Source organism: Eublepharis macularius, chromosome 7 (genome assembly GCF_028583425.1).
Source record: "Eublepharis macularius isolate TG4126 chromosome 7, MPM_Emac_v1.0, whole genome shotgun sequence".
NCBI lineage: Eukaryota > Metazoa > Chordata > Lepidosauria > Squamata > Eublepharidae > Eublepharis > Eublepharis macularius.
This window is the reverse complement of record NC_072796.1, coordinates 80,862,846-80,888,552: the sequence shown is the minus strand read 5'-3', so window position 1 is coordinate 80,888,552 and position 25,707 is coordinate 80,862,846. Positions and strand designations below refer to the sequence as shown.

At 44.5% G+C, this 25,707-nt stretch overlaps 1 protein-coding gene across 9 annotated transcripts in view; it reads left to right on the top strand.

Annotated features, from left to right (window-relative positions):
• Nucleotides 1–25,707, top strand: part of TRAPPC8 (trafficking protein particle complex subunit 8) — a 94,611-nt gene that overhangs the window by 34,145 nt on the left and 34,759 nt on the right. For 7 of the 9 annotated variants that reach the window (XM_054984374.1, XM_054984376.1, XM_054984373.1 and 4 more), the window contains 8 exons: nt 108–208; nt 1,212–1,317; nt 2,947–3,078; nt 7,627–7,851; nt 12,792–12,900; nt 23,117–23,311; nt 23,446–23,576; nt 23,866–23,940. In XM_054984374.1, the coding sequence (XP_054840349.1) occupies nt 108–208; nt 1,212–1,317; nt 2,947–3,078; nt 7,627–7,851; nt 12,792–12,900; nt 23,117–23,311; nt 23,446–23,576; nt 23,866–23,940 (1,074 nt within the window). Of the gene's footprint in view, nt 1–107; nt 209–1,211; nt 1,318–2,162; nt 2,184–2,946; nt 3,079–7,626; nt 7,852–12,791; nt 12,901–23,116; nt 23,312–23,445; nt 23,577–23,865; nt 23,941–25,707 lie in introns of all 9 variants that reach the window. The other 2 variants (XM_054984369.1, XM_054984368.1) reach the window with 1 other exon arrangement.

Genomic DNA, 25,707 nt, shown 5'->3' with positions numbered 1-25,707 from the left:
GCATAAAAACAGAAATATTATTTACAAAATTAGTTGACATAACAGTAATAGGTATGTATGTGGCCTGTGTAGCAACAATAATGTTGAAGGTAACTTTTATTTTGTAGGAAATGGCTGCAGTAGCTGCTTTTCTGCAGCCGGGAGCACCTAGACCGTACCCTGCTCATTACATGGATACTGCAATTCAAACCTATAGAGATATCTGCAAGTAGGTTGTTATTTATCTTCGGTTTTTCTCAACTGAATTTTTAAACTTTCCATTGAATGGCTGATAATATATTATTATGCTGTGTAATAGTAACAATATATAGTTTCTAACAGTTATTTCAGCTATCTATGCAAAAGCCAGGATCAAGTTAATTCTTAGCCTTCCCAGTGGCAAAAAGATATTCTAAATTACCATAATTAGTTTCATAGTGAATTCTCTGTTGTACTTCTGTTCTGCCAAAGAAGAAATGTAGTTACAATAAAAGCTTTCTTGTCTGGCACTTAATTATCTAGAATGCTCAGTTAACTGGTATTTCTCAGAGGGCATGCTCTTCCCTCTCTCATCCCCGGCACCCTTGCATCTTTGGGTGCGCATGCACTCCACTCCCTCCTCTGCAGTTGGCTTCCTTGATGCCTTCAGCCATTGCAGGGCTTTTGACAGCAGGCGTTGCCAGCTGATGTCATACTCAGGTGCTTCCTTCCTCCTCAGGCTGCCTTGAGCTGTTGGGAGCCAGCCCTGCTAGAAAGTTACTGGGCAGATGAATCACTTGCTGTGTAGGATGGCTCCATGGCTCAGATAACTGGGGAAGGTTCTTGTCAGGTATGGAGGCTGTTGCTATGGTATGTCTAATGAGGTCAGGTTTGATTTCTATGTATTCCTCTGGGTAAGGGGTGGAGTAGAGCAATAAGATCTGGAATATTTGATTAACCAGCAATCCCCTTTCCCAATGAGTGCTGGATAACGTTTTTACTGTAAACTATATGCATATAGATACATATATCAAATGTCCATGGCTTCATACTGCAAGACAGCTGCTGAGCTTGTATGTTTCAGGGTTTGTTAGCTTTCTTACCATCCCTATCCTCGAACCATGAGGCTACTGTACAAGAAGTGCTATGGCGATGCTGTTAACGTAATTAAATATGACAAATTCACATACTAGTCTTTGTCAGGTGCTATTAATGGAATGTATGTAACTTGACTTAAATTTCATGCCTTCTAGGAACATGTTGCTGGCTGAGAGGTGTGTGCTGCTTAGTGCTGAAATATTAAAAAGCCAAAGCAAATACTCAGAGGCAGCTGCTCTCCTGATACGTTTAACCACTGAGGTACAGACGATATTATTAACTGTTTTCTGTATTGAAACAAAATGGTGTTTAACATTTTAAAAATGCTTTTTAAAACAAAAGTTCCTAGTAGAAAGGAGGATTACTGCCTGCAAGAAAGGTTTATTGTATGCTTGGTAGTAATTCTCAGGATTTTTGTATCTTACTACTGAAAGCTATGTACCCTCATGTACTTTCTCATCAGCTGCATTTTAAAAATCTCATTTATGTGTTCTGGAAGAAGTTTGTCAGTTAAAAGTATATTTTTTACAGAAAGATGCAGTTATGTATTCTTATTTGGGAAGAAAAAATACACATACAGAATGAAGACATGATATTCGTAGTATAAGCACTGGGGGAATCAGTTGAAGCCTTCTCCTGAGGATTGTTGTCTTCATTACTTCTCTTTTATTTTAAATTCATACATATCTCAAGTAGTAGCAAAATATTCCAATATGAAAAACAAAAAAGGCATATTTTCTGTTTAATAGACTTGAAATTAAAGAAGTCAAATAATTCTTCAAATAGCCTTGAAGTTGCAATTATTTGCTTTGCAGTTGTGAGATTATTTTATGTAGGTAGCAGAGAAAGAACTACCCAGGAATTATCATGTTAGAAGCTTTTGAACCACTTAGGTTATATGATATATTGGAGAGATGTTTCATTTACGTGTTCATTAGCTGAGATAGATCTGTAGATCCGATTTTCTTGACATTTTCAGAATTATAGTTCAATATTAGTTTGTGATATTCAGTCCCTGTTATTCCCCCTCTCTTTTTTGTTCTTTAATTGAAATGTCTTGAAGCTTACACTCTTGTTTTTTAATTTTTCTGTGGAAAAAATGGCAGCAGAGCGCTTGGATGGGAATGGTGAGTGATAGAAATATCAGCTTGAATAGCTGAAGGCTAGGTAGTGCTGAAATTTGTTGTTGCTCATCTGTATACCATTCTGTTCTGGTACTGAATGCAAATAACCATTTAAGATAGAATGTGGATTTATGTGATTCTGCACATGGGCATCAAAGCATGTATATATTGGAGAATAGTCTTCCCTTACTGAAAAATTGGTAAATGAAGCACAAAAGGACCATCATTGCTCTTTGCAATGCCCAAACACAGGAGGAAGAGAAATCTCTATGAAAGGCTGCTTTTCAGATTCATAGTCATTCTTGGCTTGGAAACAGCTCTACATTGAGTCTACAAGTATTTTTCATAGTGCAAAGTATGCTGCCAAGTGTTGAGGCACAGACAGCAGACTTCCTTACTCACAATGTAACTTGGAGATCAAAACAGTCCAGACAAAAAATAATTTCAGCATGCTCCTCCTTCTGTCAATTTTTATATAGTAATAATCACAGAAATAATTTCTGTAGTTCTGATTTGGAACCAATACATAGGTTATGTATTAGGTTTGGCTGTGGTGGTGGTGAATTCACTGTAAATTCTTACAGCAGAAGTTAGATGTTCTAGCTGATGAAGACTTCTAGAGCAATCATGTTTTCATGACATCAGTAATATGACTCCTACTATAGTTTTGGACCAGAGAATTCTCTGATGATATTTTGGGGATTGTGGGTATAACTGTGCTTCATCATTACTTTATTGAATCTTTTATCGCTTGTGCTTTTAATAGGATTCAGATCTTCGGAGCGCACTGTTGTTGGAGCAGGCTGCACATTGTTTTATAAATATGAAAAGTCCTATGGTTAGAAAATTTGCCTTTCATATGATACTTGCTGGCCATCGGTATAGTAAAGCAGGACAGGTACATTTTGATTATTCTGGGGGGGGAAATTCAGATTCTGTCATTTTCCATTTGGCTTGGTTGATGCAGTGGGGAGCAATTATAGATCTGACAGTTCATTCACATTGTATGTTCCGTGGAGATGATTTGTCTCTATATCTTTGCAGTATGTTTAATGCTACCAGTTTTATATTTTTATTACTCCATCATCTTGTCATGCCTTGATTAAAATTAATTTTTAAAAATGAAAATGTTGAATATTTGGTATACTTCAGCAATTACTTTTATTTTTCCAGGATTTTCAGTACTTGAATATTGCTGTAGTTGTGGAGATAATATACTTCACACATCTTAGAAGGGAAAACTTAAAATGTTCAACTGAATCATATAGGGAAGGGAAAATAAATACTCCTAAAATGACTTGCCAGCTTGGCCCTGGCTAGTGAAGTGGACCAGGATTAAGGTGTATTGCTACCTTGAAGAACAAATGAAACTTCATCAAGTGATTAAGAGCAAGGCTAGCCAAATTTCAATAGTAGGTTAAATCTACATTCCAGTCTTAAGTTGATGTGAAGTATAATTTATTACAGTATTTCATCCAAGTTTATATTTGACTTTGGACAAAAATGGTTATATATTATAAAAGTCTAAGAAAGAGAACTCTGTAGCTCTTTAAGACTAAGGTTTATTGAAACATCAGTTCATCTTCATTTCCTTGTGTAATCCCACATTGGGACTGTGCAGGCCCGCTGCAGAGAAAGGTTTTGTAGATTTAAGACTGTCTGAGGAGGGACCTTCCTCCACAATGCATGCATGGTTTGTTTCCTGCCAAAATGTTGAATGTTGTGAGAGAGAATGTCCCCATTCCCTCAGTAAGCAGGAGATACCTACATTTAAAATGTAGGGAGGTATGTTACCAATATACCATGCTACCCCTTTGGGTTGTCATTTGAACCACAGGTTTTTACCAAGTGTATGGCAGTTTTACTTGCCTCTTTGAGATCCCAAGGTTGTCTGGTCTATCCATACTTGGATGATTGGCTCCTGGTTGCACAATCTGAATCTCACCATCTCGACCACATACATCATACATATGGTATCCTTTCTAAGTCTATTGATTAATTAGGAGAAGTCCAATATCATTTCTACATAGTGTATCTAATTTAATGGAACAGTTTTGGACTTTAGGGTGTTCAGGGCCTTCCTCCTAGAAGACAGGACCCAGGATGTAAGGTTTTTTCCAGGCACATCCAGTTCTGCTGCTTCCCAACTGTGTTTATGATTCAGAAGCTGTTAAGCCTCATAGCTTTAACTGTTGGCAGTGGTACCCTTTGCACATTTCTGTATGCTTCCACCACAAAAATGGTTCCTCCAGAGATACGTTCCTGCTGTACACCCTTAAATTTTCCATCCCATAGTTATTCTCAAATTCCTTTTATGGTGGTCCACACTCACTAATTTGAGTCAGTATTGCCCTTTTTGGTTCTAGCATCCCAACGTTGTAGTAACCACAGACTCGTCCCTAATGGAATGGGGGGCACATTGTGGGTGTTCTTCTCCCTCAGAGTCCTGACTACTTATCAATGTACTTTGAGTGATATGTTACTCCCTTGCTTCTTTTACAAGTACCTTGTGAATCAAAAGGGTTCAAGTACATACAGACAACAACACCACCCTATCTGAACAAGCAAGGGGGGATGGCATTGCTGAAGCTCTGTGCCAAAGCCACATTGCTGTTGGAATGGGCGATCCTCAACAACATCTCTCTGCCATTTACATAGCAGGCACTGCGAACCACAGGGCAGACACTCAAGCAGGGTGTTCCTCGCATCATGAATGGACACTCAATAATTCATCCTCCCTGTTTTCTAGCAGTGGAGCTTTCCAAATGTAGACTTCTTTGCTGAAGCCCTCAATGACAAGATCACAGAGTTCTGCTCCCTAGCAGGCATCGACCACAATTCCCTAGGAGACACCTTTCAAATCCTTTGGGACAGAGTCCTATTCTATGCCTTCCCACTAACCACACTAATTTCAAGTGTACTCTGGAGAATCCAGCATTACAACTGCACTGTATTCTCGTTACACCTTTTTGGTGTCATCAGGAGCTGTTTTCACCCTTTTGGATATGGGTACCTACCTACCTTTTGGATATGGATACCTACACCTGCCCCCCACTCCATGCCGGACCTCATGCACAGGGGCCACATTTTCTACCACAGTGTAACCACATTCAAATTCACAGCATGACTACTAACCTCCGCCCTACCCCAATAATATTGAATGCCTGCACATCCTCCACTTGGGCCTCCTGTGATCTCAAATGGAACTGCTTTGAAAACAGGAAAAAATCCCCTTTCTCATAACCCCCACCCCCTATTTATTTCCTTTCTATCCAGAAATAAGGGTTGTTGGCATCATCGATCAAAATCTTCTTTGCTGCCATATCTAATCTTCATGAACTAGTAGATGGTAGAATGGTCTTCTCCCACGATGTTTTAAGCAGTTTTTGAAGGGAATCTTTAATACCTTCCAAGTCCTAGTCCAGCACTTCAGTGGAGTCTCTTTAATGCTGACACGGCTTATACTGGCCCCTTTTGAGCCCATGGTTTTCTGCTTCTTACCATTATAGTTATGGAAAGTTGCTTTCATTGTTGCCATCACATCAGCTAGATAGATGGGTGAGTTAACTGCACTGAAAGCTGACTCTCACTCATGACTATCCTGAAAAAGTTGCATTACACCAGTGTGGAGTTCCTTCCCAAGGTTGTCTCCGCATTTCACTTGTGCCAAAATATCACATTGCCTTTATTTTTTCCAAACTCTACTTTGCAAGCAGAATATTCTTTACACAGATTAAATGTTAAGAGAGCTTTATTATTTTATCTGCACAGAACAAAGACTTTTCGAACATCTCTCTCTCTCTCTCTCTCTCTCTCTCTCTCTCTCTCTCTCTCTCTCTCTCTCTCTCTCTCTCTCTCTCAAATGCATTCAGAGTCCAATGTGTCAAACTGGTCAGCGTATATCGTGGAAAAAATGAAAGGCATGGGTATATCTGTGGACTCACTGTCTATGTTATCATCAAATGCTGCATTTCATCAAGTTAAGAGTAGGTTGCTAGATATTGAGCACCAGAAGTTATATAGCCTGGCTACTAAAACCTGTTCTCCCCTGAGCTTTGAAATTCCTCTCACTGTAGGGAGGATGGCTCCATATTTATCTTCCCTTCAGGTGCCACAACTTCATAGAGCATTTTCTTTGGCCAGGTTCAATGCTATGTCTTCGGCCATTCTACATGGCAGATTTAACAGGATAGACTATTCAGCTAGATGCTATTTATGTGAACAAAAATGTGTTGAGTCAATTACACATGTTTTGCACTGTCATTTCTATGCTGGTATACGTCAAACATACTTAAAATCTGTTTTAGCTAGTATAATGAATTGGTCTGACTCGCTCAAGGTATATAGACTGTTGAACGATTCCTTTCATGACGTCACCAAAAAGGCGGCTAAGTTTCTCCATTCTGCTTTGAAGTTGTGTCAAAGAATATCACAGAAATAAGCTCTAAATGTATTTATGTATTTGTAATGCAGTATTCTTTTAACTTTGTTCTTTCTTTTTTGTAAGTGGATAACTTGAATTGCTGCTATATGCCAATAAAGGCTAACTTGAACTTGAACTTGACTTTTTGAACATTCAAAGAACACTTTGTCAGTCAGGTCTCAGGGGCCAACCTGCATTGGCCCAGACACTATCCCAATGGACAGTGGCAGCCATCAAACTCTGTTACACACAGGCTATGGTCGGCTGTCTGATTCCAGTAAGGGCGTATTCCACCAGGCCACATGCCTCATCTACTGCTTTCCACTGAGGTGTTCTTCAAGACATCTGCCAAGCTGCCACATGAATGTTGGCCAACATCTTCATCAAGTATTATTCTGTTGACACGAATTCAAAAAAGGAATCCGCTTGTAGGGATGGCTGTGCTACATGCCATATTAAACTAAAGTACTCATTGCCTCCTGTGTTGGTCAGTAGCTTGTTATACTCTCGGTGTGGGACTGCACAGGGAAATGATAAAGATGTGGTACCTGTAACTGTTGTTCATCGAGTTGCCTCTGTGCAGGCACAGATTCCCTCCCACCTGCCCATCTGTAAGTGCTATGTAAGTCTAACTGGCCTCCGGCAGCTCAGGAAAATTGAGGGAACACAGGCGCTCTCCCTCACAACATGCATCGTTTTGATGGGAAACAAACCACAAATGCATTGTGGGGAAAGAACTGCCCCCCCTTTCTCTGTGGCCAGTCTGTACAGTCCCACTGTGTGCCTGCATGGAGGGAACTTGAACAACAGTTACAGGGAATCACAACCCTAGATTTTTTTGTGTCAGATCCACTGGTCTGCTAAACTTAGGCTTTAATGAATCTGTTAGGCCATATGTTTCCACAACACTTCTTATGGTGATATTAATACATGAGATCTTTTTATATTTTGCATTAGAATTTTAATCTTAAGCTTTAACTACAGTGGCTGTATGTGATAGTGTGTTTGAATTTTATTTTACAGAAGAAACATGCTTTGCGATGTTACTGCCAAGCCATGCAAGTTTATAAAGGAAAGGGTTGGTCACTTGCAGAGGATCATATAAACTTCACTATTGGCCGCCAATCTTTTACACTTCGACAACTTGAGAATGCTGTATCTGCCTTCAGGCATATTTTGATTAATGATAGCAAACAAACTGCTACTCAGCAAGGAGCCTTCCTTCGGGAATATCTTTATGTTTATAGGGTAAGTTCATCCTCTGAAGAGTTTTAGCCTTTGAGCTAACTTTTTAAAACAAACATTCTGCAATGAAGTCTTTGAAACCATGGATGTGTAGCATTAATGATAAGTTGTCTTTATGAGTCCAACTAGAATGCTACAGTATTACTTGCGGCATTTGTTGTGGACACTTACTCAGGTACAGCCTACGATATTTTGGTGTCTAAAGTGGAAAATCCCAATGGCACCTTATTCCCATGAATTAATTTGCAGCACTATCTGACAGGATTCTTCACACACCAGCCATTTCAGTACAGTTTGCATAGCAAAACTTCCAGTTGAATTGTGCCTCTGGATCATATCTGAATGCTGTGCTTATGATACTGAAAATCTGCTATTGGAAACAACCAACTCTTGTTGCTTCATGGAGGCCTGTCACCAACTGCTTTTGTGAATATCTTTCTGTCCACCATTGATTGTTTTATTGGGTAACATATTTTTAAATGATTGGCTCAATGTGACAGTCTTAAATGCATTACCAGTCCTCAAAGATGACTAATTGTTCAGTTACAGTGTTTTGAATTCTAAATCCAAACAACCACATAACTAATTCCATGTGCTTAATGGGACTTTGGTGTCTCAAACATTGTCCTGTGTTGTTAAATCTTTTTTAAAAATATGGGAGTTTGAGGCTATATGATATGAGAGTCTGTTAAGCATGATAAACATGATCCCTCCCTGATTTAATGGAATTTCTCTGTGGTCTTGAATTATGCATTGAAGTTTGCAAAGTAGAAGTGGATTGATACTATATCATCTTTGAAAGTGCACTAGTAGGAGGACTGGAGCATTTAAATTAAACTTGTGAGTTGGTGTGGGGTAGTGGTCGAAGTGTCAAACTAGTTTCTAGGACACCCAGGTTCAAATCTTCACTCTGCTATGGAATTTTGCTGGGTGACCTTGAGCCAGTCACTCTTTCTCAGACTAATCTCAGACTCCATGCGAGAATCATCAGAGCCTGGGGTGGGGCCTATGCACAGGACGTGGCACAGGATTGGCCTCAGAAATGGAGGGAGGGGGGGTTAGTGTCAACCATGTTCCCTCCATGGGATGGGCTCAGTTGTCTTGCTTATGTCTCTCTGGCTTACCACGCTCCTTCGCTATCCCTTTTGTGCACTCTCCAGCCTCTCCCTCCTACTCCTCACCGGCCATCCTGACATTTGCCCTTATATAGCCCTTCTGGAGGCAATTCATGCCCTTCCCTCCAGGTTTCACCCTCTTGGGGCAGTTTCTGCCCCCTTCCCCATAATGGCCTGGCCTGCCGGCTGCTCCTGACCCTGCAGTGGTGTTGGCTGAATCTTAGCCCCTCACAAACCTCACAAAATGATAAAGGTAGCATCTGTAGCTTTAAAAAATAAGTGCTCTCAGTGGCCATTGCTAGGCAACCACTACAGTATTGCCAGCCTTCAGGTCTTGGTTTCTATCAGGAAAAGATGGAAGATGCACAGGACCCTTTCCAGAGAGAGGACTCATTGGGGCCAGGCCCAGGAACAACAACAGGCAACTTGCTAATTTGCAGTTTGCAAGATTCACCCAGTACTGGCTGCTTGCTACTTTTCAACAGCAACTATTCTATGAAAACCAGTGTTGTATAATGGTTAGAGTTTCATGTTAGCTGGGAGACACAGGTTTGAATAGCCACTCTGCCATAGTGTTCACTGGGTGACTTTGAGCCAATCATACACACTCAGCTTAACTTACCTCACAGAGTTGTTGTGAAGATAAACTGGAGAAGAGGAGAATGATATAAGCTGCTTTTGGTCCCCATTGTGGAGAAATGAAGTAAATAATATAGCTGAAGGTGGTAGGCAGGTAAAAAGGTTGGTAGGTTGGTAAGAAGAAAAGAAAGCGGGAAGAGAGAGATTGGGGCTGACAGGAAGAGGAAAAGATGAAATACGGTAGGGAAGATACAGGAGAAAGTGAGGTGACCCCCCAAAGTCATTGTGGATTCCCTACCACACAACTGGGCTGAGCCCTGCCCAGTAGTTGACACTGTACAGTTTTCTCAGGGAGAGACTGCTAGGAGAGGGAAGGAGGGAAAGCTGAAGTCAGGGGGCAGATAAAAGTTGGTTTGTCTGGTGGGTGGAAGAGAGGGGAAAAGGAAAAGGGAGAGGCAGTGGGGGCTTTCAGAGAAGGAAAAGAGAAAATAATGGGAGAGAGGAAAAAGATGCTCGTCACAATTCCTTGCATGTTCCCTGCTTTTTGTGAGTATGCATGCGTGCATGTGCTTTAGGTTCTTACCTGAAAATGTTCACACTGCACTTTTTGAATATAACCTTTTATTTCATTCATTCAGAAAGGGAATAAAGCATAGTATAGCAATGTTTTCCAAAGAAGGAGAATCCACCACCTCCCAAGGAAGCCTGTTCCGCTGAGGGACCCCTCTGTCAGGAAGTTCTTCCTAATGTTTAGCCGAAAGCTCTTTTAATTTAATTTCAGGTCGTTGGTTCTGGTCTGACCTTCTGGGACAGCAGAAAATAACTCTGCACCATCCTCTGTATGACAGTCCTTCAAGTACTTGAAGGTGGTTATCATATCACCTCTCAGTTGTCTCCTCTCCAGGCTAAACATTCCAAGCTCCTTCAACCTTACCTCATAGGACTTGGTCTTCAGACCCCTCACCATCTTTGCTGCCCTCCTCTGGACATGTTCCAGCTTGTTTATATCCTTCTTAAATTGTGGTGCCCAAAACTTAACACAATATTCTAGGTGAGGTCTAACCAGAGTAGAGCAATACCATCACTTCTCGTGATCTGGACACTATGCTTCTGTTGATACAGCCCAAAACTGCATTTGCCTTTTTAGCTACCATATCACTCTGTTGACTCATGTTCAGTGTATGGTCTACTAAGATCTCTAGATCCTTTTCATACATACTATTGCCAAGAAAAGTCTCCCTCCATCCTATAATTATGCATTTGATTTTTCCTACCTAAATGCAGAACTTTGCATTGATCTCTGTTGAAATTCATTTTATTTTAGCCCAGTTTTCCAGCCTGTCAGGATCATCCTGTATCTTTACTTTGTCTTCGACCGAATTTGCTACCTCTCTCTATTGAGTATCGTCTGCAAATTTAATAAGCATTCATTCTATTCCTTCATCCAAAGAATTTATAAACAAGTTGAACAGAACAGGTCCCAGGACTGATCCCTGAGACACTCCACTTGTCACTCTTCTCCAAGAGGATGAGGAACCATTAATTAGCACCTTTGGGTGCGATCTGTCAACCAGTTACAGATCCACCTAATAGTAATAGGATCCAAACCACATTTTACCAACTTGTCAACAAGGATATGATGTGGAACCTTATCAAAAGCCTTACTGAAATCGAGATACACTTTGTTTACAGCATTCCCCTGATCCAGCAAGGTAGTAACTTTCTCAAAAAATGAGAAAGTTAGTCAGACATGACTTGTTCTTAAGAAAGAGCCATGCTGGCTCTTAGTAATCACAGCCATCCTTTCAAGGACTGACTGATGATTTGTTCTAAGACTTTTCCAGGTATAGATGTCAAACTAACAGGTCAGTAGTTACCTGGATCCTCCTTTTCCCCTTAAAGATGGAGAAAACATTTGTCTGCCTCCAATCTTCTGGCACCTCACCTGATCTCCAAGAATTCTCAAAAATAATGTACAGAGGCTCAGAAATTACATCTGTGCATTCTTTTAGTACCGTTGGGTGCAATTCATCTGGCCCTGAGGATTTAGTTCCTTTTAAAGAAACTAGGTGGTTACGTACTACCTTTATGCTGATCCTAGGCTGTAACTCCCTTCCCTCATCATGTGTTCTGTTATTGCTATGTTGAGGACCATTTCCCTTGCAGGAAAAGACTGAGGAAAAGTAGGAATTTAGCAGTTCTGACCTCTCTTCATCGCCTTTGTGATTTTATTTCTTCACAGTAGTCATGTGTTAATTTCTACTGCATTTGGGTTGTTTATTATTTTGGTAGGTTATTTTAATTATTGATTGCCTTACAATTTAATGTTATGAGAGCTGTCTCAAGCTGCTTTGTACTAGAGAAGCATAAAAGAAATTATAACGTGGTAAAAGGTTTGTTATCCAGAACTTGATTATTCAAAATGCTCAATTAACCAGTATTGCCCTGAGAACAAGTTTCTCCTTCTAAGTAGTTTGGACCTAGCTTGTTGGCTTGGATCCAGAAGATGAAATAGATCTCTGATTCTGCCTCCTGCATCTTGCTGTCTGTATGCCTTCTGAAATGCTGTTTTTCAGGGCTCGGGACCGTCGGAAATAGTATGGAAGGTGGCTGCAGCAAGAAAGAATCATAGAGTTTAATTAATAGCACCTTGTTTCTCCTGTCAGAGGGAGAACTATACCTGACTCCTCTCTGCTTGGCTCTTCAGGGCTAAAACATTTACTTAACATTGGGTTCTAATAGGGCTTTTTTTAGTGTTTAAGCCACTTTGAGGGCTTTATAAATGAAAGAAATAAATTTATGACTCTCCTGTTAACCCTTCTCCAGCATGAGCAGAAGTTTCCTTCAGTGGAACTCAGCTCAGTATTGAGTGAAATTCTTTTTCTTTGAGTTGTAAGACTATAAATATAGTGAAACTCAATTTTTAGCCTTCTATTTAAATTTTAAAAAGTAGCAGGCTCATAAGTGAACAAAACCTGTTGTTAGGATGACAAAAGTTACATTTATATAATGAGGAATAGGCTCATCAATTCTGTGTGCAAATCTCTTTTTATATTATCATGAAATGTCTCCAGTCCAGTGTATACTTTGCTATATTTTTCTTTTTAAAAGAACATTAGTAGTTCCTCTGAATTCCTGTATCTCTGCTCCCTATACTGCACGGTCAGTTTTTCTATTATTCAGTGCCATTTGCAGTTTTTATTTGCCAACGATTAATTCTTAAGTTGTCTTTTCCTTTTTTCATTTCAGAATGTAAGTCAGCTGTCACCTGATGGACCATTACCCCAGCTTCCGTTACCCTACATTAATAGCTCTGCAACACGAGTTTTCTTTGGACATGACAGACGGCCTGCAGAAGGTAATACATATCTGGATTCTTTTAAAAAGATAATCAGTTAATTAGAGTAGCATGTAATAAACATAGTTACATGCCAGTTAAAGCATATAGAACTAAGCTGTATAATTCAGAACTTTCCGAACCATCTAAGTAGATCTAAAGCCTTGCTAATAGTCATTGCTTAAGAAAAGCAGAATATTATTTGGTACTCCTTGATTGCTATGATCAGTGTGGTTTTTAATGCGAGTTGCTTTAATGAAGGTAGCACCAATACAGGAATTGAATGGAAAATTCTTCATGAAATAATGTTTTTGTTCTACTATTACTGTTTTCTGTTTTTGGTTCTCTTTTTCTGTTCAGAGTTGTGCCAGGAGGTATGGAGCTGCACCAGTACCCGTCCCTCATGCCATACACATGCGAGGGTTGAGTACTGCCTAATTCCAAGAGAGGTCCCTCTCCATGCTCTCTTTTCTGCATAGTGTAGTCTATAAGCAGCTGGTTTAAGTGGACACTTCTCCAACAATAGATGTCTCAATTTTTTTTGCCCATCTCATTTCTTCAAAAATTCTATTTATTTATTTTAAAATAAATTGAAAGTATTTATTTTTGAAAGTAAGTGTCCTTTTTTGCCTGCTTCATACTGTATCATTAAATAGACATGGTTAGTATCCTATTAGATAAAAGGTGAAGCGTATTCAAGACAGCCCGGAAAACCCAGAACAACCAACGTATTCAAGACAACTCACTTCCTACCCTGGTGTGCCTCCAGAGGGCGCTAATGTGGAGGGAAGCCCAGTTGAGGCAGCCAGAACTCCAGAGAGCGTGCTGCAGTGGGTAGAGTAGAGCAGATGCCAATGCTCGCCCCCCCATCTGATCAGGAGTGAAGCAGGCAGCAATGCCTGCTCCCCATCTTCACGCAGCTAGGATCAAGAGCAGAGAGGGGGCAATGTCTACTCCCTGCTTTCACCCAGTTGGGATCAGGAGCGGAGCAGTTGGCAATTCCCTACCCCTGCCTTCATCCAGCTGGGATCAGGAGCAAAGCAGGTGGCAATGCCCACCCCCTGCCTTCATCCAGCTGGGATCAGGAGCGGAGCATGTGGTTATGCCCATCCCCCACCCTCTCTCACCTGGGATGAGGAATAAAGAAGGTGGCAATGTCTGCCCCCGCCTTTACTCAGAAGGGGAGAAGGTGGCAACGTCTGGCCCCCTGCATTCACCCAGATGGGATCAGGAGTGGAGCAGGGGGCAATGCCTGCCTACCACCCTCACCCAGCTGGGATCATGTGTGGAGCAGGTGGCAATGCCCACCCCCTGCTCTCTCTAACCTGGGATGAGGAGCAAAGCAGGTGGCAATGCCTGCCCCCACCTTCACTCAGCTGGGTTCAGGAGGGGAGAAGGTCGCAATACCCACCCCCCACCATCACCCAGCTGGGATCAGGTGGCAATGCCCGCTCCCACCTTCGTCCAGCTGAGATCAGGAGTGGAGAAGGTGGCAGTGCCTGCACCCTGCCATCACCCAGGTGGGAGCAGGAGGGGAGCAGGTGGCAATGCCCCCCCCACCATCACCCAGCTGGGATCAGGTGCAGAGCAGGTGGCAATGCCCACCTCCCGCTCTCTTTCATCTGGGATGAGGAGTAAAGCAGGTGGCAATGCCTGCCCCCACCTTCACTCAGCTGGGATCAGGAGGGGAGCAGGTGGCAATAGCCCCCCCATCACCCAGCTGGGATCAGGTGGCAATGCCCACTCCCGCCTTCGCCTGGCCAAGATCAGAAGTGTAGCAGGTAGCAGTGCCTGCACCCTGCCATCACCCAGGTGGGATCAGGAGGGGAGCAGGTGGCAATGCCCACCCACCCAGCCTTCACATAGCTGGTATCAAGATTGCAGCGGGAGGCAGTGCTTGCCCACCTTCACCCGGCTGGGATCAGCTGCGGAGCAAGAGGAAATGCCCCCCTTCACCATCTGGGATCAGAAGCAGAGAAGGTGGCTATGCCTGCCCCCCCTTCACCTGGCCGGGATCAGGCAAGGAGCAGGTGACAAAGTCCACCCCCTTCACTCGGCCGGCATCAGGAGCAGAGCATGAGGCAGTGCCCATCCTTCTTCACCCAGCCTGGATCAGGCACAGAGCAGGAGGCAATGCCCACTCCCCTTCACCCGGCCCGAGTCATGTGAGGAGAAAGTGACAATGCCCACCCTCTTCACCCAGCCAGGATCAGGAGCGGAGCATGAGGCAATGCCCACCCCCATTCAACCTGCCGGAATCAGGCATGGAGCAGGTGGCAATCCTCTCCCCACTTCACTCAGCCAGAATCAGGTGCAGAGTTGGAGGCAATGCCCTTCCCTTCTTCACTCAACCGGGATCAGGAGTGGAACAGGTGGCAATGCCCACCACTGCTTCACCCAGCCGGGATCAGGCATGGAGCAGGCGGCAAGGCCCACCCCTTCACTTGGCCAGGATCAGGAGTGGAGCAGGTGGAAATGCCCCCCCCCATCCAGATAGATTTAGGTGTGGAGCAGGAGGTAATGCCTGCACCTCATTCACCCAGCCAGGATCAGGCGCAGAGCAGGAGGTGACAATGCATGCCCCCCTTCACTCGGTCAGGATCAGGTTCAGAGGAGGTGGCCATGCCCCCCCTGCTTTCATCCACCTGCCATCAGTGACAGGAAGAGGAAATGCCCATCTGCCCACCCTCCCCTTTCTAGAGCCCGTTGTATTTTTTACCACAATGGGCTTTGTTGCTAGTAGAGTGATAAATTCCTAACTGACCACGCTGATACTCTTATGCTACAGAATGGGCATACTTACCTAAGAGTAAGGCCTGTTGAATGTAGTGGAATTTTCTTCTGAGTAAATGTTTGGCCTCTTAGTGATAGGTTTAGAAATGATCAGCACAAGAAGTGGCCACAATTCCTATGTGATACATGGATGTCACGCACCCGTAGCTTGCACAGAGCTTTGGAATTGTACCTATTTGAAAGCATCCTTAGGCAATATGTGCATCAACAATTTGTCATGCAGTATGCTGCTCTGGATGTTGCAAAGCATGGGCACAATCAGCACTACTGGCTGTCTGGGAAACTAGATGATTTTGTTCTTTCTGAAGGACTCCCATTATCCTCAGTGCATTCCATAAATGTTTTTATTGAAAGCATGTGGATGCATAAGTGTGAAAGTGTTCTATTCAAGCAAAAATTAAATATACAAGGATACAATGCTGAGAGGCTAAACCGTGTGTATAAAGTGAAATGTGATGGATGTTGGTGTGGTTGCAGATTTACAGTCTACAGATCCTTAAGCAATGTCGGCATTTGTATGTAGAGGTTGGATTCCTATGTCTTTAAATACATATACTGTAGTTACAGTTCTTTATTCTTATGATCTTACATATTTAACATATTTTAATCATGTATATGTCCTGAAAGATTTTTTAATAGAAATCTTTATGTATGAAAGTGTGCTTTAAACACTTCTTTTTTTCTCATCAGATTTTTGTATGAAGCTGTTTAGAATGTTATCTCCTGATTTTTAGATGGTTGATGTATTGATTTTATTATAGTAATTTAAAATGTATTGTTGGCTAGGGTCCAAGGTGCCATGAATAGTTTTTATTTCATCTTTTCTTGTAGCAGCTCCTCAGAGTTATAAGATTCTCCAAAGCACTATCTCATGAGACATAAGGAACTACCGTCTCTGAAGGCCAAGTCATATATATACACAAACTTGTGCACACACATTCATAGTCCCCTTGGATCTTGGCAATTGTTTGTAAACATGTTGTTAGATTCTTTGGGAGTCCCATAGTTTAAAAAGTAGGGTATACATTAGATATCAGCAGGCAAGCTTTTGTCTATCCCAAATATGTGTAATTCTTGCTATCTTGCTATCTTGCTATCTTACAAGATAGCTCTTGCTATCTTGTTCATCTCCCTTGCTGATCCCTTAGATCGTCGTCGTCCTTCTGTGCAGCCCCACATTGGGGACTGCGCAGGCGCAGGCCAGCCGCGGAAAAGATTCTCTTAGCTTCTAGAAATGTGACGGGGACGTTCGGGTCCACCGCGCATGCGCGCCGGTGTTCCCGCCAATTTTGAACGTAGAAATACCCGAACGTCCCCGGCATTCCCTCAGTTCCTTTTTCGCCGCCGTTCGAAAAGGTTCTTTAGTTAGCGTTCGTCTCTTTGGAGTTTTTCCTACTTGTGAGTTAGTGTTTTCCTGATCCATCTGTGGGAAACACCGTCGGAATGTCACAAACCTCTCTCTTTAAAAAATGCCACCAGTGTGGCACAAAGATGACCCACTCAGATGGGCATGACCTGTGCCTTATCTGTTTGGGCGAGGGGCACGTCGTGGAGCGCTGTAAGTTTTGTATGGCCTTCACCCCGAAGGCGAGAAACGATCGCAAGGCCAGGCTTCGGGCGTTCCTCTGGGATGCGAACCTTCTCCCCCCCAAGCCATCTGGCTCGTCTGGGAGCAAGCCCAGCTCTGCCGCTCCTTCGCCGGCTCCATCCTGTAAGTTGCCGGAACCGCTCCCCTTGGAACCGACGGGACCGTCCATTCCGGAGGACCCGACTGGCTCCGGTTCCGTGCATGGACCGTCCAGCCGGAAGACAAAAAAGCGTACCTCGTCAAAATCTTCTTCTAAACCTTCGGCCACCGAGGCTTCTTCGGAGCCCCCGCCAAAAAAGGCAAAGGCCAAGTCGAAATCCAAGAGCCGTGTTTTATCGCCGGCCCCAACTTCATTGGCCGGTTTGCCTTCCAGGCCTGGCCCTCCTGACGTGGACGTGAGAAGTCTCCTCCACACCCCGTCGCCTCTGCATACGCCTCCTCCAGTGATTTTGGACGACTACGAGTCGTTTCCTTGCTTCTCGGAACCGTTCCAGGAGTTTGAACGCTCCCTGCCTTCCGCTCCGGTTCCGTCCGAGGTCTCCGTTCCGGCACAGCCCGTCTCGTCAGTTCCGGCGCCATTTCGCCGATCCGCCCTGATGCCTGCTGCTCTACCTCCTTGGCAGCCTGTCCCGGGCTTTGGGAACGTGGCCTCCTGGCAAGATTTTGTGGCTTGGGTCCAGCAGTCTGCCCCCTTCCTGCCTGGTCCACCAGTGCCCTTGCCCTCGGTTCCGGCACCATCGACCCTGCCTCTTGCTCCGCCTGCAGCTCGGCCGCATCAACATTCTTCGGCTCCCGAGCCTGGTTCCTCGGTTCCGGCGGACCGCTCTTCGGTTCCGATGCAGACCCCGGCTGCATTCTCAGAGTCCGAGGATGAAGAGGGCCTGGCGTCTCCTTCCGAGTACTCCTCGGACGCGGCCTCTGACCCTTCCCCTGATGACACTTTGGGAGAGCTCCGTTCGTCGTCCCCTAATGACGACTACAGAGTATTCGCGGAGCAGATGGTTCGGATGGCCGCAGCACTGGAGATCGATGTCACCTCCATGACCTCCAAACCCAAGAGCAAGCTGCTGGAGGACATTGTACTGCCTTGGTGGCGTTCCCTCCTGTCGAGGACCTCGTCGACAATGCCCTCGCGCTCTGGCAGACCCCTGCTTCCATGCCTCCTACGGCCAAGAAGGTCGAGAAATATTATTGGCTGAAACAGGAGGATTGCCCGTACCTCTTCGCCCATCCGAAGCCGCCTTCCATCGTGGCCGAGGAAGGTCAAGCTTGGTTCCGACGCGGTTCCTCTTCGGCTCCGTCGGATCGAGAGGGCAGAAAGCTGGATGGCATTGGTCAGAAGATGTATTCTTCGGCTTCCCTGGGGTTCCGTATCGCCAATTTCCAAACGATAATGGGCTCCTACAATCTTTTTTTGTGGAAGCGACTGTCCTCTTACCTCTCTGACCTTCTTGACGATCGCCGTAACTTAGTTAAGGCTCTCCAGGCTGAGGCTCTACGGTTGTCTAAACAACAGATGACAGCTGGTAAGGATGCCGCCGACTCTGCGGCACGGGCAATGGCATCTTCGGTGCTCTTGCGTCGGCACGCCTAGCTTCGATCTACGGCCCTGCCTCCCGAGAAGAAGGCCAAGGTGGAGGATTTCCTGTTTGAGGGTCCCCAGCTCTTCTCCGAGAAAACGGATGAGTCCCTTTCCCTGATGAAGAAAAACCAGCAGACAGCCAAGTCCCTCGGGGTTGCGCCTTCGGCTCCACAGTCGGGTCCGAGATATCGGTACGGCAGGTTCCGGTCCTACCAGTCCCCCTACCAACAGTACCAACAACGCCAGGGACGGTTCTTCTCAGGCCAATCCTATGGCCACCGTTCCTACTCTGGCCAGCAGCGCCATTCTTCGAGACGCTCCGGCCGGTCCAAGGGACGACAGCAGCCTCCTTCGCCCAAGCCCTCGACCTCTGCGCAGAAGCCCACGGTCTTCTGACTGGGCCTGGACGCTCCCCAGTTGGCCTCCAAGGACTCTGTTGTTATTCGGTTCCTGGACAGGCTTCGGCCTTTTTTGCCCCGTTGGCAACTTATTACCACTGATACCTGGGTCCTCTCTATTGTGGCCCGTGGTTATAAGTTATCGTTTGCCACTGCACCCCCTCTCTCGCACCCCCCTCATTCTACTTCATGTTGTAATGTTGTTTTACAAAATAATGTTTTGGAGTTGGTGAACAAAGGTGCTGTCTGGGTGGTTGATGTCTCTACTTCCCCTTGGGGGTTTTACTCGAGATACTTTCTTGTGGATAAGAAAGATGGGGGGTTTCGGCCCATTTTGGATCTTCGGGGCCTTAATGGCTACTTGAGGGTGGATAAGTTTAGGATGCTGACTCTATCACGAGTTGTGGAGCTCTTGGAATCAGGCGTCTGGATGGCCATTTTAGATCTCAAAGACGCTTACTTCCACATTTCCATCTTTGAGGGCCACAGGAAATATCTCCGTTTTACATGTGGAGGCGCCGTTTATGAATACACGGCCTTGCCTTTCGGCCTGGCCTCGGCGCCCAGGGTATTCACTAAATGTATGGCTGCCGTGGTGGCACATTTACGGTCCAATGGCTGTTTTGTCTACCCGTATTCAGATGACTGGCTCCTGGTGGGTCCCTCCGCTGACTCCCTCCGGGACTCTATCGCCCTCACCTTGTCCGTGCTGGACGGACTGGGGCTGGTTGTTAATTTTGGAAAATCTGTTTTGTCCCCGGGTACAACCATTAGGTTCATCGGGGTCCATTTCGACTCTCTGCAAGGCCGGGCCTATCTACCCCTGGACCGCTTGCACAGGCTGTCCTCCCTGGCCCGTCACTTCGTACATAACTGGTTCCAAACTGCCCTCCTGATTCAAACGTTGTTGGGCCTCATGGCCTCCTCCACAGGGGTGGTATTTTTTGCACGCCTGCGCATGAGGCCCCTACAAAATTGGTTTGTTCGAGCTTTCAACCCCCTTGCTATGAACCAAAATCAACGGTTCTCCATCCCTAGGGTGGTACAGCGGTCCTTGGTGTGGTGGACTGTCCCTCAGAACTTGCCCAAGGGTTGTCCTTTTGGTCCCTTCCTGCCAAGGGTCACCGTCTTTACGGACGCTTCCAATCTAGGCTGGGGAGGGCGTTGTGGGCGACTGTCAGCTCAAGGTGTTTGGTCCTCACTTGAAGTGAACATGCACATTAACCTCTTGGAGCTTAGAGCGATCCGTTACTCCCTTGCTTCTTTTACAGATGTCATTCGGAACAGGAGGGTGCAGGTCCTGTCGGACAATACCACGGCTTGTTACTATCTCAACAAGCAGGGAGGAACGGTCTCGCTCAAGCTCTGCAGGGAAGCAACTACGCTCTGGAACTGGGCCATTACCAACAACGTCCTGCCCAAGGCCGTTCATATTGCCGGGGAGAGCAACACAGCAGCAGACACTCTAAGCAGGGTGTTTTTGCCCCAACACGAGTGGTCCCTCAACAGGGCTTATCTCCACGTAGTTTTCCGCATGTGGGGCACCCCGCTCATCGACCTCTTCGCCACAGCCCACAACAAGCAGGCTCCCCTGTTCTGCTCCCGGGCTGGAATTGGCCATCGTTCGCTAGGGGATGCCTTCCAGATACCCTGGTCTCCGGGGCTCTTTTATGCCTTCCCTCCCTTCCCGCTCCTTCACAAGGTTCTCTCCAGGGTCAGAGCCTTCCGAACCCACTGTATCCTGATTGCCCCTCGGTGGCCTCGCCAGGATTGGTTCCCCCTTTTACTCTCCCTGTCACAGGGGCGCTGCCTCCCGCTGCCACACGCCCCGGACCTATTACTCAGGGGCGGGGTCTGGCATCACGATGTGGCAGTGCTGAATCTGAATGCCTGGCTCCTATGCACTCCAGAGCAGGCCTCTCTTCTGGGGTGCTTGGAGTAATCTTGAATGCCCGTAAACCGTCTACCAGGTTGTCCTATCAGAGAAAGTGGTCACGTTTCTCCAGGTGGTTAGCCCCCAAAGGGGTTAATTGCCCGCTTCCTGTCATTCTGGACTACCTCCTGGACCTGTGCTCCCAAGCTCTTGCGTTCTCCAGTGTTAAAGTGCACATGGCTGCTATTTCGGCCTTCCATGAGCAGATTGATGGGAAGACTGTTTTTACACATTGGCTGTCCAAACAGTTCCTGAAGGGCCTATTAAAGTCCTTTCCTCCTAGGGCCCATCCTACTCCCCAATGGAGCCTGTCCCTGGTGCTCTCCCGTTTGATGCTCACCCCTTTTGAGCCTCTGTCTACCTGTCCCTTGCCTCTGCTCACGCAGAAGGTGGCCTTTTTGGTAGCAATCACGTCGTCTAGACGGGTGGGGGAGCTGTCTGCTTTGAGATGTGAGCCCCCCTTCCTGCAGTTTTTCCCCGGTACGGTCATGCTCCACACTAGCATGCAGTTCCTGCCCAAGGTGGTCTCCAAATTTCACCTGCAGCAAAAGGTGGTCCTCCCTTCCTTTTTTCCAAATCCCTCCTCGCCAGGGGAACGAGCACTGCATACATTGGATGTGAAACGTGCTTTGTTGTTTTATTTGCATCGCACCAAATGTTTCAGGCAGTCTCCTGCCCTGTTTTTGTGTTACTCTGGCCCTCGCAAGGGCTCACCAGCTTCTGCCCAGTCCATCTCTCGCTGGATTGTGTCTACAATTAAACTTTGTTATCAGCACTCTGGAGTCCGATGCCCTCTGTTGGTCACTGCTCATTCTACTCGAGCACAGGCTGCCTCTGCTGCCTTCCTGCGAGGAGTGCCGCTTCGGGACGTCTGTCAAGCTGCAACGTGGTCCACTGCTGACACTTTCATCAAACATTATTCTGTGGACGTGAATGCGTGCTGTGAATCAGCAGTTGGCACGGCTGTCCTGCATTCTTTATTCAAGTAGACACTCCCACCCGCCCCCATTGGTGAGATGCTAGTTATTCTCCCAATGTGGGGCTGCACAGAAGGACGACGACGATAAACAGGGTTTCTCACCTGTAACTGTTGATCGTCGAGTCTCTTCTGTGCAGACACACATTCCCTCCCACCTGCCCCGCTGTGAGTGCTTGGTTTACTCGACAGTTTCTCCGGCGGCTCAGGTGAACTGAGGGAATGCCAGGGACGTTCGGGTATTTGTACGTTCAAAATTGGCGGGAACACCGGCGCGCATGCGCGGTGGACCCGAACGTCCCCGTCACATTTCTAGAAGCTAAGAGAATCTTTTCCGCGGCTGGCCTGCGCCTGCGCAGTCCCCAATGTGTGTCTGCACAAAAGAGACTCGACGATCAACAGTTACAGGTGAGAAACCCTGTTTTTCTCTAGCTTAGACTCTTGCTGTTTCTCAAATTCCTGATACTCCCTTTCTGCCAGTAATATAGACTTTGTTCAGATATAATGGCAGCCTATGTTTCTTACTATATGAATATATCTGTGAGCTTTGTCATCTTCTGGGTGTTATGTCTGAATCTGAGAACTATGATGCACACCTTCCTGGCAAATCAGTACTGAGCCAGAGCTTAGGATCCTAGTATGTAGAGTTTGCCAGTTGCCATAGAAGAATGTCATTAGATAGCCTTGCATATGGAGATATGGAAAAGTGAGAGCTTCAGCATCCCCCATGGTGATTTATGATTCGTAATTCTGTTATGTTTAAATCATGCCATAATCTTTCCTGAAGTGAACATGTACAAAATAGGTATCAGAGAAAATTACATTATGCCGTAATTTAATTTCATGTTCTCAATTTTAATTTAGACATGATGTAAACAAGGAGGTAGAAATTGAACCTGTTTTTGTTTGGCATTCTGTGCAGCACTTAAGTGATTTTGTCTTTTTTAATATATGTATTTACAACTAGGTGAAAAACAGGCAGCAACACACATAAGCCTTGATCAAGAGTATGACTCTGAATTTTCACAACAGTGGAAAGAGCTTGAAGAGCAAGTTGTGGCTGCAGCTAACAAGAGCACTGTACTGTCAAATTTCCAACCAACACAGTATTGTCTGAACAGATACTCGGATAATTCTAGGTTTCCACTTGGCGTAGTTGGAGGTAAAATTTGAATACATATATTGATATTGCTGAAATAAAGTTGCTTTATGGAATATAACTGCAGTTTTAGTCTTCAGTTATGATTGACTTGGCTTTTTCTCACATCTTGTAAAAATGACTTTTCTTTGTCATAGAACCAATAACTGTGGAAGTAGCTTTTAGAAATCCATTGAAAGTTCCACTTTCGTTAACTGACTTGTCACTACTTTGGAAATTCCAACCAAAGGATTTCAGTTCAAACAATAACGGAGAAACAAAGGAACTAGTAAGTAGTTAGAAAACATTCTATAGTAATATTTTGTGTAGTGTCAGTGATAAATGTTATTTCGTTCTTACTTTTAAACAGTGAGTTGGTATGTGCCCTTATAATTTGATATCCTAATTACTTATTAGAGTGCACACTCCTTCCATCTATACTCATGTTTCTTTTTTCAAGGATGATTAGCTTAAAAGTAAAATGCAGTGTTCTGAGAGATAGTACTAGCAATAGTTTAGCATTGATAAATAGTGGTGTATTTAATGGAAATGTTTTTCGGGTTCTTTTTTCTTTTTAGATAACATGTGGGAAAGATATGATTGGAGCTGAAGTAATATCAGAATTTTTGCTTAACAGTGAAGAAACAAAAATGGTAGGTAACAACATGAAATGTACCCATATGAGTAACATAATTGGTCAGATGTAAACTGTGTAAGTTAAATTACTGAAGCCATCTTCAGTGTGTAAAACTTTAATATACTTTAGTACACTTTCTATTGATGGTGGTGATGGAAAGTGATAGCCTACTTATGGCAACCTCTGCTGGGGTTTTCAAGGCAAGAGCCTAACAGAGGTGTTTGCCATTGCCTGCCTCTGCATGGTTTTCCTTGGTTGGTCTCCCATCCAATTACCAATCAAGGCCAATCTTTGCTTAGCTTTTGTGACCTGGCAAGATCAGGCTAGCATGGGCTATCCAGGTAAGGGTATGCTTTTTATTAGAAATTATATTTTTGCAACAGAGGTAAAGTTTATTCTATTAATTCAAGGTTCTTTCTGCATCTGGCTAACCTTTTTATTCTATCTTTAACAAAAGGTTCAGTTCTTTAAAAAGTTCTGTTCTTTAAAACATGTCTTCAGCCTCTGAATTAAAATGGAATATGGTAAAATGGTTGCTCACACCTTTTGTTAGTTCAGACTTTATATGAAACCATATTTTAAACTAACTCTAGTTAATTGTCTGAATGTGAGTCACTACAATAATTTGGTTAGGGTCCATTAAACTATGATATGAAGCTGATTTAAATAGTTTTGCATTATGAACAAACACAACACCTTGTCTTATTCCTCACTTGTTTACTTCTTTTCATTTTTTAAAAAATATCTAACATAAAAACTACAAAAGACTACAAAAGTATAAGGGGTAGAGAAAAAAAAGGGAAGGGGGGGCTGGGGGAAGGGGAAGAGCAACATACAAACGCTACACTACATGTCTTGTATTCCCTTCATGCTGCAATTTTTCTTAAAAGTTATCTTTCTAATATGCTATCAGATTGGTAGATCTTATACAATATAGACTATATTCAGGATCAGGTTTTCTCCCCCCCCCCCCCCCCCCGCGTCTCGGTGTCAGTTCTCTCTGCGCAGCTGGGGCAGCTGCGCCCGCTCTCTCCTCCCCCCCCCACTTTCCCCTTCAGACTTTGGACTTTCTTCTTGCTGGAACTCCTGATGGTTGAACAAAAAGTCTGTCAGCTGCGCTTCCGATGTAATCTTGTAGGTTTGATCCTTATATCTAAACCAGACGCCTTCTGGAAACAACCATTTATATTTTACATCACATTTCCTCAAGAAAGCCGCAAGTCCTTTATACTTAAATCTTCTTTTACGAGCCAAAAATGAAACATCCTTCAATATTTTAACCTTGTTGCCCAAATAATCCAAGTCCACATTGTACGAATTATATAAGATGGTGTCCCGAGTCTTCTTAGATGAAAAGTCAATAATAATCTTGCGAGGCAGCTGACGCTTCATTACATACTTTGAAGATGTCCGCCGGACTTCCAAAATATCGCTTTTTAAGTCTTCTTTAGGTGCCTTTGCGAATGGCGCCAAAAGTCCAGACACCAGATCTTTTAAATTTTCACTTTGCTCCTCTTTTACATTCTGAAGACGCATGACCGTTTGGGCACGGTCCACTTGCAATCCTATTATTTGATTCTCCAAAAGCTTCACTTCCTTACTTGTTGCTTTCATGAGTACTGCGTTCTCGTGTGCAGACTGCTCTGCTCCGGTCGCTGTTTCTTTAATGGTTTTCACTTCACTTTCCACTGAATCAACCTTTTGCCCCATTTCATTCAGTTTCGCTACAAAGGGCTACACAGCATCAAAGACTGCTCGTCTCACCATCTCTTCCAAAGTTTCC